Here is an 18,607-nt window from a genome sequence, read left to right on the forward strand (position 1 = left end):
ACACACATTTTCCCTTACTTTTTAGGAGGGAAAAGGTGAGTCTTATAGAGCAAAAATTACAGTACCTTTCTAATAAAATTTAAACCTCTTAGTCCTGAAAAAAAAGTTATGACCCCCCAAATGATAAGGTGAATGCATTCCAACCATTGAATATCTCAATCTTCAAGTGTTGCTTTTGAGAATTTGCCATGAAGAAAACCATATGGCATCATTTGAAAAGATGTTGCATTGAAAGAACCACCTTGATGGCCAAAGTCCATGCAACATTAAACAGGTAGTTTACGTAGTTAATAGAGAAGAGGAAGACTTAACCCTTTTCTCCTGTATCACAGTCCCAAGGCTTCCTTCCAATGCCAAATAGCAGCTGGTGGTGGGAAAGGCGGGATTTTAATTGGACCACAATGAAAGGGCTGGTGTAGGGAAGGGTTGTATCCAGCAAAGTCTTAGTGCAAGTGAAATGCTTCTGCTCACACAGTGGAACTTTCCCTGTGCTCCCCTCACACTCCTCCCCAGATTTGCTCTACAGGATTGGAGGAAGACCCAGAGCAGATTTGGGAGGGTGCAAGTTTTTTTGGGGGGGAGGGAGGGTAAATTCCATTGTGCAAACAGAAATCATTCACCTGACGCAATGACTTCACTGAATACAATCATACATGTTTAACCAGTGGGAGCCAGTGTGGTGTAGTGGTTAAGAGCGGTAGTCTCGTAATCTGGGGAACCAGGTTCACGTCTCCGCTCCTCCACATGCAGCTGCTGGGTGACCTTGGGCCAGTCACACTTCTTTGAAGTCTCTCAGCCCCACTCACCTCACAGAGTGTTTGTTGTGGGGGAGGAAGGGAAAGGAGATTGTTGGCCACTTTGAGACTCCTGAAGGGGAGTGAAAGGCGGGATATCAAATCCAAACTCTTCTTCTTCTTCTAACACCATGTGTTTTTTGGCTCTTGAGGTGCCTTTTACAAGACTACGCTTTTAAATTATTCTACCCAATGGCTGCTATTTAAATTTTTACAAGAGATATGAAATGCCAAACCACGTGTTTAACATAATGTGAACATTGGTAAGGATCATTGTGATGTCAAGTCATGGGTGTTTCTTTCTTTTCTCCTTAACCAGCCTCTTGTGGTCCATCATATTAAATGTTCTGAAAACTTGTGGTGATGCAATATGAGGAAAGAGATTTACACTAGGTTTATACAACTGACAACAGGCATATATTGCTGATAGATTTTACGTACCACACCTTCTACACATGCAGAACTTAAAAAGGAGGGCTGAGTAGATGTACCCAGGAAAAACAAAATTCCCTCTCCTTTACTTGTCCTATTGAAACACTTTGCTTCCTCTGAAATCCCTTAGGTATTTTGTCTATGGAGGAACCAATCGCCTTTATCTTCTTAAGGCAAATCTTAGAATCAGTTTTATGATGCACAGACACACACAGCTATGAGTAATTAGTCTCATTAAAGCTCTCTTTGTCTCCCACAAAATTTCTCAGATGTTTTGCCTGAACAGGAATCTTCAAATTCACTTAAAATGTTTTTGCTTTAGGCAAAAACTGACTGGGGTGGCAACTCTACAAAGGACGGAGGCAGTTTTCTTTTGCCAGCAAAAGAATTTGGACTTCACTGACACTGCTCTCGTTTTGCCACAGAATGTTTTGTATGAAGAGAATAGTCAAAATGGCCAGTGTGGTAAAGTGCCTACCAGATGGACATACTAGGATTGGGGAGAAGTGGATTTTGATTCTGAGTGGGTCATGATGAATGGTGGGTGACACACATGGGTAGCTCAGTTGGTAGACCATGAGGCCCTTAATCTCAGAGTCATGGGTTTGAGCCCCACATTGGGCAAACAGATTCCAGCATTGCAGGGGGTTGAACTAAATGACCCTCGTGGTCCCTTCCAATTCTATGAGATACCAGTGTGGCACACTTTGAAGTATGTTTACTCAAAAGTAAGTCCCACTGAGGTAAATGAAGCTCAGTCTCTAGAAATGTACATAGGATTACAGGCAGATAATCACTTCCTCTCAGTCAAATTTACCTCATAAAATTGCTGCAAGGGTAAAATGGGAAGAGGGGAGACACCAACTATGGCACCTTGAAGGATAAAAAAGTAATGAATAAAAGAGAGAGTGTGTGGTTGTTTTAGACCACCATTAATGGGAACATTTTGTTGCAGGAATTCTGCTGAAATGAATGGAAACAGTTTGAGAGCACAGTAGTGTTTTAACTATAAACGCTTTTGCATTGTTCCAGTTAATTTCAAAGAGACTCATGCAACAGAACGTTCTGGTGAACTATGCACTCAATGCTTATTTATAAAGTATTTAGTTTTGTATGGAGAATTATATGCGGTGCTGCTTTAAGAACATTAGCAACAACAGCTGGGTAAGTTAGCCCACTTTAAGCAGCCAATTTGGGAATACGGTATCATTAAAAAGGACAACAAATTGCCTGTTATTGTATTTTAACTATCGCACGAGACAGCATTCAGTTTTTCTGCCAAAGTCACCAATAGGACTTGAGCCATTTCTGCTGTCAATTTAAAACAAAGCCTTCAGATATTGATTTAAATATTAGGAGTGCTGCTGCATACTATAATCCAACAGTAAAAGGCACTGTGTGAAGTATTGCCATTCTTACTTCAAATTTACTTCTGTTTTCCCGTTATCTGGCATTCCCTCCAGGCTAGAGACCTTCAGATGAAAGGTTAACAGTGACATTTATGGCTACTCGTTTTGTTTAGATGAATATGTAACTGCATAAAAACAGAACTGTCTAATTTCTCTATCCACTGAATAGGACAACTGTCCCCCACCATATTTCTTCTATAAGGGAAAAACACATGTTTTATCAATGCCATTCCTAGATGTGATGATAATGAGTTAGATAACCTTTAAGCAGATGTCTTGAAAGAAGTGCACAGCACATTATGCAAGTGGGTGAACTTACCAATACTGGATTAATACCACGCATATAATAGTTCCTTTCTCGGCACTGCTGATGATTAGAAGACCGTTTTGTATGCAGCAACCACTCTTGAAGTATGTAAAATGTGATTTTTAGTTCCATCTTCCATCATGAGAACAATGGTTTGAAATTGAAAGCCACATGCAGTTCAGGTCTGGGCTTTTTCTGAAAATAAAATAAAAGCTTGTTTGTTTCTCTCCTTGGAAGTCAATTATAGAGCTTTTTAAAGATCTAGGTTAGAACTAGATCTAGCAAATTTATGTTACAGTAAGTAAAACATGAGGACAAAATTCTTGATTGTAAGAGGAATTGAACGATAGAACTAACTATGTAAAGGGGTGGTGGGCTTCCCCTTGCCAGAGGTCTTCAAACAAAGGCAGGATAGCCAACTCAAGGGCCATTAAAGAAATATTATACCACTTTAAGCAGTCATGGCTTCCCCAAAGAATTCTGGGAAGTGTAGTTAAGGGTGCTGAGATTTGTTAAGAGACTCCCTATTCTCCTCACAGAGCTACAATTTTCAGAGCCATTTAACAATCAATCCTTTTTCACAAGGAACTGAGGGAAATAATGTGCTGCAAAGGAGTTTGTGCCTGGGGCCTGCACAAACCTGCAGGCCCAATAAATAGGTCTGTTTCAGTTGTTTACAACAATAGTAATTACACTAAAGATGAGAGTGTCAAAACAGGTGAGCTGGCAAATAACAGCACATCACATAGGGTCAAACTGTGTGTGGGAAGGGAAAAATGACACACACACTGTTAAAAGCCAGACATATGAATTTCCCATACAGTGTTGATCTGATGTCTGTCAGCTCTTTGAGTGGGATAGGCCAGACATGGGGAGCGTGTCTTCAGGTGTTTCTGGACTGCAATTCCCACCATCCCTGGCTATTGGTCATGGTTGCTGAGGATGATGGGATTTGGAGTCTAACTATATCTAGAGGGCCACACATTCCCCATCCTTGAGACAGACAAATGACTACTGAGGATTGCTACTGGATGTCCTTTATATTGGGCTGAAAATAAGAAAATGAATGAGCACTATCTGATAATAAGAGGTGAGACTCAGGGTAAAGCTCTCAGCACTATAAAGTTAATCTGCAAAGCCAGAGCATCCATCACAGTGTGGTTCAAAGCTAGCCCAAGGCATACTGAGGTAGAAAATTCAAATGACTCTTCTGCACTTTTGCACATTGTAAAAATATATTTATACTGAATAACTTACAGTCTGCCTCTCTTGAATGATTCCCCCTCCTCCCCCAAAAATATAACCTAATACTGCCTGAAGCAGCCCCCTCACTTTATCTAATGGCATCAACTTCAGTTTGGGAGTCCAGTATAAAAATAAAGGGCAGCAAGTTGTCAGTTATTTATACAGAGAGAGACATTATTGTGTGCGAGATCATAGTTGCCAATGAAATAAACAAACAGTGAGGCAGAGGCTTCGGCCTCAAGGAGAGCTTACTCTGAAAACTCCCATCTCCCTTTGAAAATTAGTCTCCTTTTGATCACCCAGACTAAGAAAAGGAAATGACAGTTATTCTTTCAAGTTAGATAAACCAGCTCTATGTGATTTTTATGAAGATGTCCCACTATTCTCCAAAGAGAAAAGCTTCTGTTAAGAAGATAAAGGAAGACACTCACTTTTGTGGAAACACAGTCATACCTGGCTTGCTAGAACATCAACTGCTGTTTTGTTATTTCAGTTCTAATGAACAGCTTCATTACAGAACCACATTTTAATTGGTAAATATTTTCTTGTCGAGAATAGGACCAGCATACCTTTGTTGTGCATGGTTACTACTATAGTTGCAAGTCCAGGCAACTATTCTGGGTTAGGACTAGGTGGATGGGGTCATAAATATTCACCAGAGATTTTAATGGGATTAATGTTTTTTTGTGATGGGCAAAAAGCAGATGGCCCAACCCTTGTGGCTCATTCTCCCTTTCAACCTCAGTTGCAAGAGAGTTAAATCATCCCAGACCTTTGTCCTCTCCTCTTCCACTCTCTGTGGGTGACTGGAGAGGTAATCCTTGCTTGCTGGCGCCTGACCTCCTGGTCAACAAGACCTGACAGGCTTGACAGGACTCCACCCACTGACGCCTCCAGGCAATGGAGGAAGTGTCCTCATCACCATGGCAAGGGAGATGCTCACCTTCCTGCCACCTTGTTCCCATCTAGCCTTATCTGTGGTTCTGTTGAGGCAACAACTAGGACACTATTGGGGCCATTGGCCCAGCCCCTCTAGAGTGGCAGAGGACTCCATCCCAGATAGCAGACAGGGAGCATTGTTTAGGGGAAGAGATAATAGCTCAGTGGTAGAGCACATACCTTGCACGCAAAATTTCCAAGAGTCAAGTCATTGGCACCTCCATTTTAAAATATCAGGCCGCAGGTGATGGGAAGACTTTTCTCTGCTGAGGCACTGGAGAGCTGCTGCCTATAAGTGGAGACCATACTGGGCTATATGGACAAAAGGTGTAAGGCTGCAATCCTATCCCCACTTTACTAGGAGTAGGATTGTATTATAAAGCACCTCCATATGTTACTCTGGTTGAATCTTGACACATCCACTTGGTTCAGTTAAACACGCTGTAAACTTCATACAAGGAAGTTCCATTGGTGAAAAATGGAACTCCACAGCGTCGTCTGGTGTCATTGTGTTATAACGCATATAAAGCACTTTATCTTTACACATGTAGCTGAGTCGTCTGACAGAGGAGCCCCAGTGTCTTTCAATTTCTGTTTGTCTACATATCTACAATGGTGAGGAGAAAGGAAAGGAAGAAGGAAGTGTTATAAATACTGCAAACCACCCTGAGCCAATGTGGTATATAATAAATTCAATCAAATGATTAAATTCCTTGTGTTGATGTTATTCTTGTCAAGTTGCATATGGACTTGCACACCAAAAGTAAATTGAAGGCACAGACTCTTACCAGATGCATGGAAGGAGGAGAGGATCCAGAGGAATTTGTACTGAGTCATGTTTGGTGGCAGGTTATAGCAGGATTAATGGCTATTCCAGCAGCAACAGGAAGAATGGGATTTACAGGCCTTCCTTTCCCTGTTGGTAATTCAATGACAGCAATGGGCAGCCTAACATTAGATGAGGAGCCTCAGTTTTAACTTGGGACATTCTTTGATTTTTGAACACCTGATACCGTCTTATCTCGGCATTTTTCTCTTACATGGTAGAACACTTGGGGTTTTTTTGGCAGTGAACCTGCTTTTTCATTCACATTTATGGTTAAAAAACATCACCTGACTCCACCTCCAAATTACGTAAGATGATGACATAACTTTATAGGGCTTGGTTCAGCTAAACATCCTGATGACATGGCTCATCATGTTATCTGTGATACTTTATGCAGAGCTGTAAAGAAATCAGCTGATTCTGTAATATGGCAAAATGATGTTTTTGTTATAGTTAGAAGCTTATGAAACTTGGTCCCCACCATTTCAAAATCCCAGTTGACTTAACTTTCCATGGTTACAAAGTCTCGCAGATTTCAGAGAGGTCTACTTCCAAGCAAGCATGCATAAGATCACAGTCTCACTCAGGAAATGTAGCTGCTCTATTTAATTAATTAGTAAATGACTGGAATATCAAGTAGATCAATAATTTTATTGCAATTTGTGCATTTATCAATAGTTCCTGATGAGAACTCCAGCAATAAAATGGTTAAACTTTCCCATCCACCTCAATTATTCAGGTCCTACAACTCCCATGGGAAAAGACAACACTAAGCAAGCAGTGTATATCCTTAAAGTTCTTGCTCATCAATTTATATCACTACAATGAGCTCAAGACATAACATTTCCCCTTCATGGAGTCAATAATTAATGATCCCTCGACTCCAGAGTGCTATGGTTTTAACTCCAGATTACTCAGTCAAGAAAGACAGAAACTGCAGCCATTTACAAAGGTGGCATACCTTCCTCTGACAGACATGCTTCCAGTGGATCACAAAACCACCTCAGAGCATGAGGTGAAACATTGCACAGAGGGGTCAAATCTATGCCATATTCATGATCAGTAGTTGTGCAAAATTACTGTACAGATGTCACAGAGGTGTAAATCTGAATTTGAAAATGTTGCCTATGCTTTGGAGGGATGCATATATTAATGTCATTTATTGGCTGTGTTGGAACATTCATTCATTCATTTAATGGATTTATCTACCACCTTTCTGCCATGGCACCCAAGGTAGTTCACAATTTCAAAACACTAAAACAAATACATTATATAGAAGGCTGACAGTACTCTCATGCCAGCTGGGAGCGGGTGGTGCAGTGGTGTAAACCACTGAGCCTCTTCGGCTTGCCGACCAGGTCAGAGGTTCAAATCCGCGTGACGGAGTGAGCTCCCATTACTCTGTCCCAGCTCCTGCCAACCTAGAAGTTCAAAAGCACGCCAGTGCAAGTAGATAAAAAGGTACCGCTGCAGCGGGAAAGTAACAGCATTTCCATGTGCTCTGGCTTCCGTCATGGTGTCCTGTTGTACCAGAAGCTGTTTAGTCATACTGGCCACATGACCCGGAAAGCTGTCTCCAGACAAACGCCGGCTCCCTCAGCCTGAAAAGCAAGATGAGCACCACACCCAATAGTCACCTTTGACAGGACTTAACCATCCAAGGGCCCTTTATCTTTACCCTTTTTTACTCTCATGCCAGCTGGGGGCGCTTCTGCCTTCCCTGAGGCCATGCTGGTCTTAAGCAGCCTGAAGGAAGGGTAGGGCAGGGGCTGTCCCAACTGTTCTTTCAGGCCATTGATGCTTCTGTCAAGAGCTGATGGTCTGTGTACTGACACTGGTCAATAGGAAGTCCTATGAACAGCATTTCGCAGTTCCCTATGTGCTGTCCAACAAGCAATTTCCACAGAACATGTGAGCCTTGCAAATCACAGCACAGGAAGTTATTGTGATGTAAGGTCTAGCGCCGAGGAAGTTCTCTCTCTGCGAGAAGCGAAGTTACAGAGAACCAGGCAGAGGGCCTTCTCGGTAGTGGCACCCGCCCTGTGGAACACCCTCCCATCAGATGTCAAAGGAAAAAACAACTACCAGAATTTTAGAAGACATCTGAAGGCAGCCCTGTTTAGGGAAGCTTTTAATATCTGAAGGACTATTGTATTTTAATATTTTGTTGGAAGCCGCCTAGAGTGGGTGGGGTATAAATCATCATCATCATCATCATCATCATCATCATCTTTTAAGATAGTGAATAGCTCTAACATTACATTATTCCTAGAAAAGTGAGCTACTGAAAGCCATAACTGGCTTCTGATAAAGATACTGATCGTATTGTTTATTCACATTGAGCATATGGGAGAGCATCTTCCACATGGGTTGTATGAATGCTAACATAGTCTGCAGCTGCAGGAGGGGACTTTAGATACACGACTGTGTACATCGTGAAGGTGGCAAGAAAAAGGTTTACTCAGGCACTTCCAAGAACAAGGAGCATGCAATGAGGCATCAGCCAGGTTTATGGAATGCCATTCAGTCAGATAATTGAAACATTTAATACAATATGGCCATTGAATCAGGTGGAATGTCAGACCAGCCTACTTTATAATGCTGGGCCCTTAGCCTTTCTCTTTCCAGCCAGCTTAGGAAGGGAAGCCCATCTTGTATAAGATATGATGGAGAAGATAAGAGTTCAATTCATGTTTGCAACACACATCTCACATCTGATTGTAGCAGAATACCTTCAAAACGTTATAGTGAGCACCTGTTTCGACATCAGTGTTGAATATGCGCATGGTAGGAGGAGAGTTTGTGCTCAAAAACATGCTTAGAAGTGAAATATTAGCAAGAGTTGTGGATATTCCAGAATAGTGATCAATGGTTGTGTTATATTATGGACTCTCCATTGACCTTCAGAGGGAGCAGTTGCTGGGGAAAGAGTCAAGTGTGTAAAAGTATAGAATATGTAATCTGCAAGCTTGTGCACAATAGTGTCTGTTTTTAACCCTTTTTAATTTTGCAACTATAACAGAAAAGTAAGATGTAAAACCATTGCTAGCTGATTTAACAGTAAGGCTATTCTATCCGTTCTATCTTAAATATATAAATTAACGTAAGCAATTCATATGCCCAATTGGCATCTATACAACACTGATAATTATAAGCCATGAGTTCAAATGTGGAAAGGGCAGTGAGATATTCAGATCAGTGAGAAGTCAGTGGTGGGCAATTGTCCTTCCAGCCTTGCAATATAGATATTTTTGCCACTGTTTTTTTTGTCCATCTGTTAGCCCCACCCACCTGTACCACAGGAATGCAATTTAAGAGTGTGGTTCATATTAGGACTGCAGGTATCAAGTCTATGCCAGCGTCAATATACCTCAAACTTTCGGAACAGGTTCTGTTAGAATAGAATGAGTTGTGTAAACAAATATTGAGAACAAAAAGCAAACGGTTCAGAATAATATGTTCAGAATTTGTACGGTATGTCAAGGAAAAAAGCATTGAAGATATGCTTGTGAAAACTGGAAATTCAGACTAGCCAACTCAGGTCCAATTCAGTACTGTATCTCAAGAGTGAGAGCAAGTGATATATGGTACTATCGTGAGTCACCACAAACATATCTGGGTGATTTCAGATGAGTGATGTTTTTATTTGCTAGTATACCACCACTGGAAGTTTAATATGTCAGGGAAAGGAACTATGGAAGCAACAGGCAATGGGAAACAATTCTGTGACATAGGTCAAACTGCAAAAAAATTAATAAGTCTGTGAGTGGTCCATGCTGTAGCTGGCTGGGGCACCGTGACACACTGTTAAAGTATCCAAAAGGAGTTATGATTCAGAAGTTGAAACAAAAGTCCAGACTTCAAAGTGTGGAAATGGGTGGACTAAATTTGTAAGATATTCTCAGTGAGGATACAACACTGGCTATGAAGTGCTATGGCCACATTCATGGATGGGAAACCTTTTTTTTAGCCCAAAGTCTGAATTCTCTTCTGGGCAGCCTTCCTAGAACTACATGGCAGTAGTGGGCAGTGCAAGTGGAAAAAGTGAGAGAAACAAATGCAAATTTCATTTTTGTTCGGTATTTTATCTTTGTACAACCTCCCCATGTTTCTACAGTGCCCATTTTTCCTTTCTGATACCTATTCCAGCCTTTCTGTCAAATCTCTCCTACTCCTCCCATCCCCTTTCCTCTGACCACATCCTAGGTTTCTTGTGCATTCCTACGAATGCTGATCAGAATAACTCTTATAACAGTTTTTAACTTTCCTAAATTCATACTAGTATCAACACACTGTTTATTGAATATTTTAGTATATACCAGTAAGCTAATTCCCTTTTGATAGAACAACATTGACTTCTGACTTATCTCTGTGATCTGTGTTAACTGTTGGGAGTGTCAAATTCTGGTCTCAGTGCCAAAAGATCCCTAGAATTAAGTGTCGGGATTACATGAGGAAATTTCAGGGTGGCACGTAGACTGCACATTTAACAATACATCCAGCTCCAAAGCAGTATCAGAACTCTTCAAGTGTTAACTGCATTCTACACAGCCTTACCATATCAACTGGTGTAAATGTTCTACAGTTAAAACTCTCTTGTACATTTCTGTGCCACGGCTAGGAAAATCATGGGCTGGATCCAAGCTAAAGTTGACTTAGATTAGACCCATTTAAATTAATGGGCCTAAGTTACAGTGCAATTCTAACCATGACTACCTGAAAGCAAAATAATAAACAGGAACAAAAACAGAAGCCCTATTAAATGGAGCCAAGATTCAAGCCCATGTCGTCCATTCATTTCAATGGGTCTGTGCAGTATATAAACTAACTTTGGCTAGAACTCCATGACAGCTGCTCTAATGAGCACACACTTGCAGCAGCATACCCTTTATCTGGAGAAGAGGGTGAAGATGAAATTGCTTATCTGCACTACTTTGACATTCACAAATTGAAATGTGAATTCCCTTTATGTCCTAGTTGTTTACTATGAATTCTAACTACTGTTGTTGACTGAATTGGTTTTTTTAATCTGAAGGATTTAAAAATAAATACCACCACTTTCATAAGCATTATCAGCTTTGTTTACCAAAACATCACAGCCAAATATTTCAAACTGCCGATTCTGGCACCTACACACCTATAAAACCATGCTTGGCACACCAAAATTCCAGGTTGGCCTCTTCAGGACCCAGACTAAACAGTGAATGGAGAGATACAAGTAAAAACAACATGAATGTTTTGCAAGCTTTAATTTCATTATCTGGAAAGACCCTAAGGAACTTGCAGTTGATGAAGTTCCCGAAACAAGCTAGAACAGGTTACTTGGAACTTCCAAAGCTTTTCACCGATGGGGGGGGGAGGGATGGGACTGGAAAGGCTGTTTGTTCAGTTCTCCAAGTGAGCCAACAGGATGGCTGTGTTTGTTGCAAAGTATGTTCCTGCCTTGACCTACTTCCAACATAATTTATACCTGGCTCTGCAGTTGGAATTTTCTCATTAATCAGTGAATAGCATGGCATCTGCCCAATAGAAAAACCTTGCAATAATGTGCAGGTAAAAAAAAAATGTAGTTCCATTGTCTCTTTCTTTCACGAGAATGACACTAAAAAACCCCTCTATAATTTCAGCATACAAAATGAAGCATTCCCATGCACATGTGCACATATCAACACCAGCTGGACTAGAAAAATGTCTGTTTGGTGATATGCATTGCATTGCATGAAAACATCAGTTACCATATTTGCTTCTCCATTCATTCAAAGGGTCTCTAGTGCCTAAGCAGATGGAAGAGACAGTGGCTACTTACTACAGCTGTGTGCTTCAAGAATACACCGTCCGTACCACTGCCACAAAATATTTCAAGAGCAAGTCTCACTAAACTGAATGAGACCAGCTTGGAGTAAAGCAGACTAAGACCAGACTGCATACAATTAATTAGTGTTGCCCCAGCTCTGCTGCCTAAGGTTATCTGTCACATTCCGCTTACAGAAGAGCCAGTATGTGGGAAAACTGGAAGATACCACTTCAGAAAAAAACAAGTTCATCTGATGGTTGGCATTTTTACACCAGGCTTTCACACTGGTTCATGTCACTTTAAAGCAGTTAATGGTGATTCAAAGGTAAGCACATACTTGGGTTGAAAACCAAGGGTGTTTTGCTTTTCTCCTGCCACAAGCCATGGTTTGGCTTACCATTAAATCCAGGTTCGTGGTTTGTTTAAGGAAACCACATATTGTAACCAAGGTCTTTCATGGCAGAAATAAACCACAAACTTGAGTTCCGATGTTGCTGGCTAAGTCAAACTATGGCTTGGCTCCCAACAGAATGACAGGAACAGCAGACAAGCAAAGCGGCTGCAAGTTTTGCCCTACTCACTAGCACACTGCATGCTCACCTTTAAATCATGGTTAAACTTTATGGCTCAAAGTGACAGGCCAATGCTCCCAGCATATGTATACTTGATTTGAAAAAGGACTGCCACATAGTTAAAAGAAATCTTGATTTAACTGTGTGAGTATTAACCAATGAAGCCTGCATATAGCTTTGAAGGTGGGAGGGAAGCATACTTTGTTCTTAAATGATGCATGCGTCATAGCAGTAGAGGCATTCCTTCTTGCATGAGAGGAAAGGGACAAAATGAGTGATTATGTCTCACAATCAAGCCTGAGAAATCTACAGCTTTCCAGATGTTACTGAACTACAACCTTCATCATCCCTGACCACTGGCCATGTTGGCTGGGACTGATAGTCTAACAAAATCTGGTGGGTCACACTTTTTTTACCTTTGCTCTAATGATCAACTAAACATGGCATACACACTTGAAATACAATCTTTTTTTCTTTTCTTACATTTATATGCCCCTTTTGTACCTATGCAAGTGCTAAATATTGTTGCTCGAAGGTTGTATTTAATTTTCTCGGAGTAATCATTGTCTTAATTTATTAGTGATGGATGCCATTTTCAAAGAATCGGAACATTTTAAGGAAGCATAGGGGAAATATGATAAATACCTTAATCGACTAGCCAAAATGATTCAGGACAACCAGAGTACTTATTCTTGTGCCACTCATTAATTAATGGAATGGTAATGCCCTCTCTGACACAGATGTTGAAGAAGGGTTAAACAAATGCATGGAGGAAAGTTGTAAGTCAGCCTTCTAAGTAAGCCCACAAAAGCTACTGGCTTGCTAAAAGATTTGCAGCCTGCATTTCCATGCTGTCAACAGAGGAGGGAAAGCTTTCATTGGTATAGAAACATAGGCAGGCCTCTAAACAATGCTCTGTTCTGCCTCTACACCTAGCAGAGAACCGTAACTGACAGTTACAAGCAGGATGAAGCTTTCTGACCATTTCCTGCCACCCCTCAGAGGGCTAGTACAAAACATTTATTAACGTTTGTCAATTTACATACAATACTAATATATGACCAAGTATTAACATTACAATTAATACTCTTAAAATGGGGCTCAGTTTGAGGTGGGTTCCCCCCCCCAATTATTTGTATGTACCATAAATGCAAAGAAAGAAGCACAAGAACAAAGAGAAACAAAATGAAATATGGTAAGGAAAGATGGTGCAGAAAGTGTCAACGGGCAAAGAAAAGAAAAAAAAAAAGGTACCAGCTCAGAGGCGCAAGGGAATGAAAGCCCCAGAAGAAAAATTTCCTGGTGACATCTCCTGACCTCATTTAAGCAAATGCTCACGAAAGATCAGCTCATGAGCTACCAATGAAATGTTATAGATCTAAAATTTGTTAAAGGAGTTGCAGCCAGAAAATTTGTAAAGGTGGGAGTTCTTCCAAATTATAAAACCACTGCCAGCTCTCAATGCTTGAAGTTGGACAATTATCCTACAAATTAACTAATTCTAGCTTCTCCCCCTCCCTCTTCTATCTCCCATCTACCCCTTCCCATGGCACCATAATGACCGTAAGTAAAGGATGATCTTGCTTCCAAACCTTTTGGGAAGCAAGCTTAGTGGCAAGGGAGACATTCTTCACAGAGAGGAAAGGGCTTTCTTATCCTCTTGTGCAGCCCAGCCACCAATCCCAATTTTGAAAGGGCACACATTTTTACTCCACCCCACCCTGATTTGCAAATGTTACTCACTGACATAAATCCAAATGTAAATCCAAGCAAAACTATACATTTATTCCAGAATAGCTAAGAATATTCCTATTATACAAATACAGTATAAATTCAAGTCACACAATAAAAAAGTACAAACTCCATTACTGAATAAATATATCTAGCTATTTCATTTTAATTGGAAATTAAAGAGGGTAGCTTTTACCTTGAAAACCTTGAATGTTTGACCCAGCAAACCATACATACAAACTTAGTATAAATACATTTTTACATAATACCAGAGTAAACCCATTATTAATTATGAGAAAACGTCTAAAGAACAGAATGTGATAAAATAAACCTGCTGGTGCACTGTCAGAAGGCAGGCAGCAAGCATGTAAATTCATTAAAAGAACAAGACCACAAATCAAGGCCATTCTTATGGAGCGATTTAACCATGTCTTAACATTCTAAACCAGATAATACTAAAAAGAAAAAAGATGGCACTAACCAGGCAATAAAATGAAAAGCCAGCTTACACTAGTCAACAACTGAACACAGAAGAGTCACAATTGCTCTCTGTATCATTCTTGAAAAAGCCTTGTTCCAATTGTCTGAAGAAATCCTGCTCTGCAGAGTGGTCAATTCACTTTAAAACTTGAGACTTAAAAGTTAACTGCATGTTGTTGTTTTAGGCAGCTGAATGTTCTTTGCTTTCATTTAATGAGGAAGAGTGGGAAGTCAGTGAACTAACACACATCCCCCCCCTTTGTTAGAATGTATGTAGGTTTCAAAATGCAGCATAAAACTACTGTTAAACCATAAGCCATATTAGCACAGAAACCCTAACAAACCTCTTACTAACTTATTTTTGGCGATAAGTCAGAGGTAACAGGTTTTAAAATGTTGTGCAAAAAGGAAAAAAAACCAACCCTTATAGAAAAGAAAGAGTGTACTGGAAATAGAACAAACATATACAAAAGAACAGAATGGTAAATAACCAAGATCTGAAGGTATATACACAAAGCACTCATTGCAAATCTCAGTCTAGGTTTGTTCCCCTTCACGTTCTTGCTCAGCTTAGGGCACGAATGCTGGATGGAGAACGATAAGGCACCAGGACAGCAGGCAACTGATGCTGTGCCCATCTCAGGAGCAGGCATTCTGCTCAATGTACATCTTCGACAGAGATACGGCCATGGATTTGGCCAGCTCCTCGTCCCTCCTGCGCTGCACCTGAGTCTGCCGGCACCATTCCTCATACTCCGGATTGGGGCACTGGCGATCGAGCACAGCGTCGTAATGCCCGTTGCTAAGCCAGCTCAGCCAGATGCTGCGCCGGCTGGGGTCCTCGGGCCCCAGGTAATGGGCCATGGTGGAGACGGTGGGGCTCTCGGGCCGACCGCCGGTGGTGAGGTGGATGTTGACATTCAGCATCTGTCCCATGGCCAGCAACTCCGGGTAGCCGGCCCAGGCGCCGTCCTGGGCGGCGTTGATGAGGAACTCGCCCACATCGCCCTCGATGATGGGGCTGAAGTGGTCCAGGTGGTCGGCGATGTAGTGCACCGTCTGCTCGCGGAGCTCGCCGTGAAGCCGCTGGTCCCCGTTGACGGCCTTGCAGACGGCGCGGTACAAGCAGTTGCCGTCGGGGATGATGTGGAAGCGGAAGCGGTCCTTGTGCCGAAGGTACTTGTCCTGCTTCTCCACCTCGGCCAGGTAAAGCGCCAGCTTCTCGCAGCGCTCCGTCGGGCGCACCTGGTAGGGGCTCTCCTCCTCGGCGGCGGCCTCCAGCTCGGCCTCCCGCCGGCAACCGCCATGCTCCAAGACCCCGGCGGCGGCGGAGGGCGCCTGGCAGGCGGGACGGGCCTCAACGGCGACGCCCGGGTAGGCGCTGGCGGCAGCAGCCGCAGCAGCCGCCGCCGCCTGCATGGCCTGGCAATGCTCGCTGAAGCGGAGGCCGTGGTTGCTGGGCTCCTGCTGCAAGCCGGGCTGGGCGGCGGCGGCAACGGCCGCGCTGGCATCGCCCCCGCCGCCGGTTTCCAGCAGCAGCCACTGGTGGGCGTGCGCCGCGGCCGCCGCCGGGCCCAGCTCGGCCGCCACGACGACGGGCTCCGGGCGCGGCACCAGCCGGATGGGCACGACCCTTTCCAACGGCCTGCGGCGGATCATCTGCGCGCCGGGGCTGTAGCCCTGCGGCGCCGGCTGGTGCTGCGCCGGCTTCCTCTGCCCGGGCCCCGCCGGGGGCAGCAGCTCCAGGCAGGAGAAGGCGGGCATGGCGGCGGCTGCTCCCGCTCCGACGACGGCGCTCGAAGTCACTCCTCCTCCTCCGCCTCCTCCAACCGAGTCGCTCTCGACTCCCACCGCACCTTGTCCCGAGGGCTCCGGCGAAGGCGAGACTTTGAAGACGACGCCCGTCGGCCCGCTCGCTGCGCTGCTCGCCGCTGCTGTGGCTGTGGCCGCCGGGTAGTGAGTGACGATGGTGCTGTAGAGCTGCATCCTCGGCCCTTTATAGGCGGCGGCGGCCGTAACAGCAGCCCGGGGAAGGCCGCAGGGGCCGGGCCAGGGAGCGACCACGGGGCCCGCCGCCGCCGCCGCCGCCCCTCCTCCTCCTCGCAGGAAGCCAGAAAGGATGAGGCGCCAGAGTAAAAATAAACACGGGCATCACCCTCCTGTCGTCACCGGCCTGCAACTGCCGCCCCTCTGCCCTTGCTCCTCACAGAGGCCGCGACGGAGCCCCAAGGCAGCCGCCCCCACTCCCTTCCCCCTCAGGCCGCGCCGGAGCGGGAATTCCTTCTGCGCCACAGCTCCGGGCGGGTTCCCTCCTCCTCTCTCTCTCTCTCTCTCGCCTAGGCCCAGAGCCTCCTGGAAGGTACGGGAGGCCTTGTCGCTCACTCGCGCGGGGGGGGGGAGGGGGGAGGAGGCCGGGCCTTGTTTACTTCCCTCCCTTCAGCACGTTGGAAGACACACGTCGTCAAGGCGCGAGCGAGGGGGCGTCGCTTGGCGCTGCGCTCTATGGCTCCGCCGCTGCGACGCCGTGGGACGACAATTTGAAAAATGAAAATAAAGCCTTTTGCGCATGCGTGACTGTCTTACCCTCTGCTTGGGTCAGTCAGTCTGTCGACGTGGTTCAGTGCGTACCTAGCTGTACTCAAATGTTAGGAGTCTAATCGAGTAATAAAGATCTTTATTAGGAATTGGTGGTACCCGTTGGCAAGCGTGGCTTATATTTGAAATGCATAAGCATTTCACGTTTCATATTTTTTAAATAAGTGAATTAAATAGCATTGCGGTCTATTTAAGACAGTGGCTCTTAATTAACATTCAGTCAATGCATAGTCAGTGCACATGGCTCATCCACACACAACCACAGTGCCCACCACCCTTAACAAAATACAACCCCCAGGATTCTTTGGTGGGAGCAATGTGCATGAAATGTCCTTTAAATGTATGGTTTTGAATCGTCCCTCATTTTTATCATGGGATGGGTGCTCCTTATCTATGCATTTTTTTCACAGCATCTGCATGACATTGGCATCAAAATGCCAGCTCGTATTCCCTGCCAGATTTATCATTTCTGTTGAAAATAAATTAAGCTAAAAAAGAAAACACCTCTAATTACTTGCTTGCAGTATTTGAACAACCCATTAATAATATTAAGCATCTGTTTGGAAGCACCGTGAAATTACTTAACAGCTCTACTGACTGAAATGTAATACAGCAGTGAGCAAGCTTTTGAGTTTGGGCATAATATCAAAGCCCCAAAGTCTTCAGATTGGTAGTAGTCATAGGTAAAACGAATCACTACACAAACTTGCTTCTAAGCCAGCAGTCACCAGTCTTTTTGGACCAGTGGGTATATCTCTAATTTTGAGAGGGTCCTCTGGCTGCCAGTCACAAAATGGCGGCCATGGGGTGGGGCATAACATAACACATAATGAGACAGTACAGTCATGGTGAAACTTTCCCCATAGTTGTATTTCCATACTACAGAAGACTTTACCTGCTGAATTTCTGCCTGCTGCTAAAGGCACAGGAACCTTCTTTTCCCACAATGCCAAACCTAACCTTTAGCTCATGGATAGGCAAACTAATGCCCAGGGGCTGGTTCTGGCTCAATCGCCTTCTCAATCCAGCCTGCAGACGGTCTGGGAATCAGCATGTTTTTTACATGAGTAGAATGTGCCCTTTTAATTAAAATGAATCTCTGGGTTATTTGTGAGGCATAGGAATTCATTCATATATATTTTTTCAAAATATAGTCTGGCCCCCCACAAGGTCTGAGGGACAGTGGACTGGCCCCCTGCTGAAAAAGTTTGCTGACCCCTGCTGTAGCTCTTATACAACAGGAGGCATGCCCAAGCCTCAAGCCTCTGTGGTTTTTGCATGGAGGAGAGATTATGTAACAGCCAGCCATACTTACGAGAGAGCAGGGAAAAGAGAAAGGGCGTGCCTCTCTCCAGTTCAGGTTTTAGCTCCACCCATTGCTGTTCTGACATTTCCCACCCCTACGCTTGAGGTCCCCAGCCTCAGATGAATGTCCCTCCCAGTCCTGCCATTAAAAGAAATCCATGGGGAAAAGGGCACTCAC

The 18,607-nt window shown here is 43.7% G+C and overlaps 1 protein-coding gene and 1 long non-coding RNA gene across 2 annotated transcripts in view; both read right to left on the reverse strand.

Moving 5' to 3' along the window:
* LOC309326165 overlaps window positions 1-18,607 on the reverse strand; it is a 60,881-nt gene that overhangs the window by 19,763 nt on the left and 22,511 nt on the right. Inside the window, exon 3 of the long non-coding RNA XR_014150212.1 lies at window positions 2,955-3,137. This is a non-coding gene — a long non-coding RNA (uncharacterized lncRNA). The remainder of the gene's footprint in view (window positions 1-2,954; window positions 3,138-18,607) is intronic.
* On the reverse strand, window positions 14,079-16,619 carry OTUD1 (OTU deubiquitinase 1). Its single transcript, XM_081834658.1, has one exon. The coding sequence runs from the start codon at window positions 16,513-16,515 to the stop codon at window positions 15,169-15,171; it is 1,347 nt and encodes a 448-aa protein (XP_081690784.1). The 5' UTR covers window positions 16,516-16,619; the 3' UTR covers window positions 14,079-15,168.

The sequence above is a fragment of the Podarcis erhardii genome (genome assembly GCF_964252035.2).
Source record: "Podarcis erhardii genome assembly, chromosome: 12".
Taxonomy (NCBI): domain Eukaryota; kingdom Metazoa; phylum Chordata; class Lepidosauria; order Squamata; family Lacertidae; genus Podarcis; species Podarcis erhardii.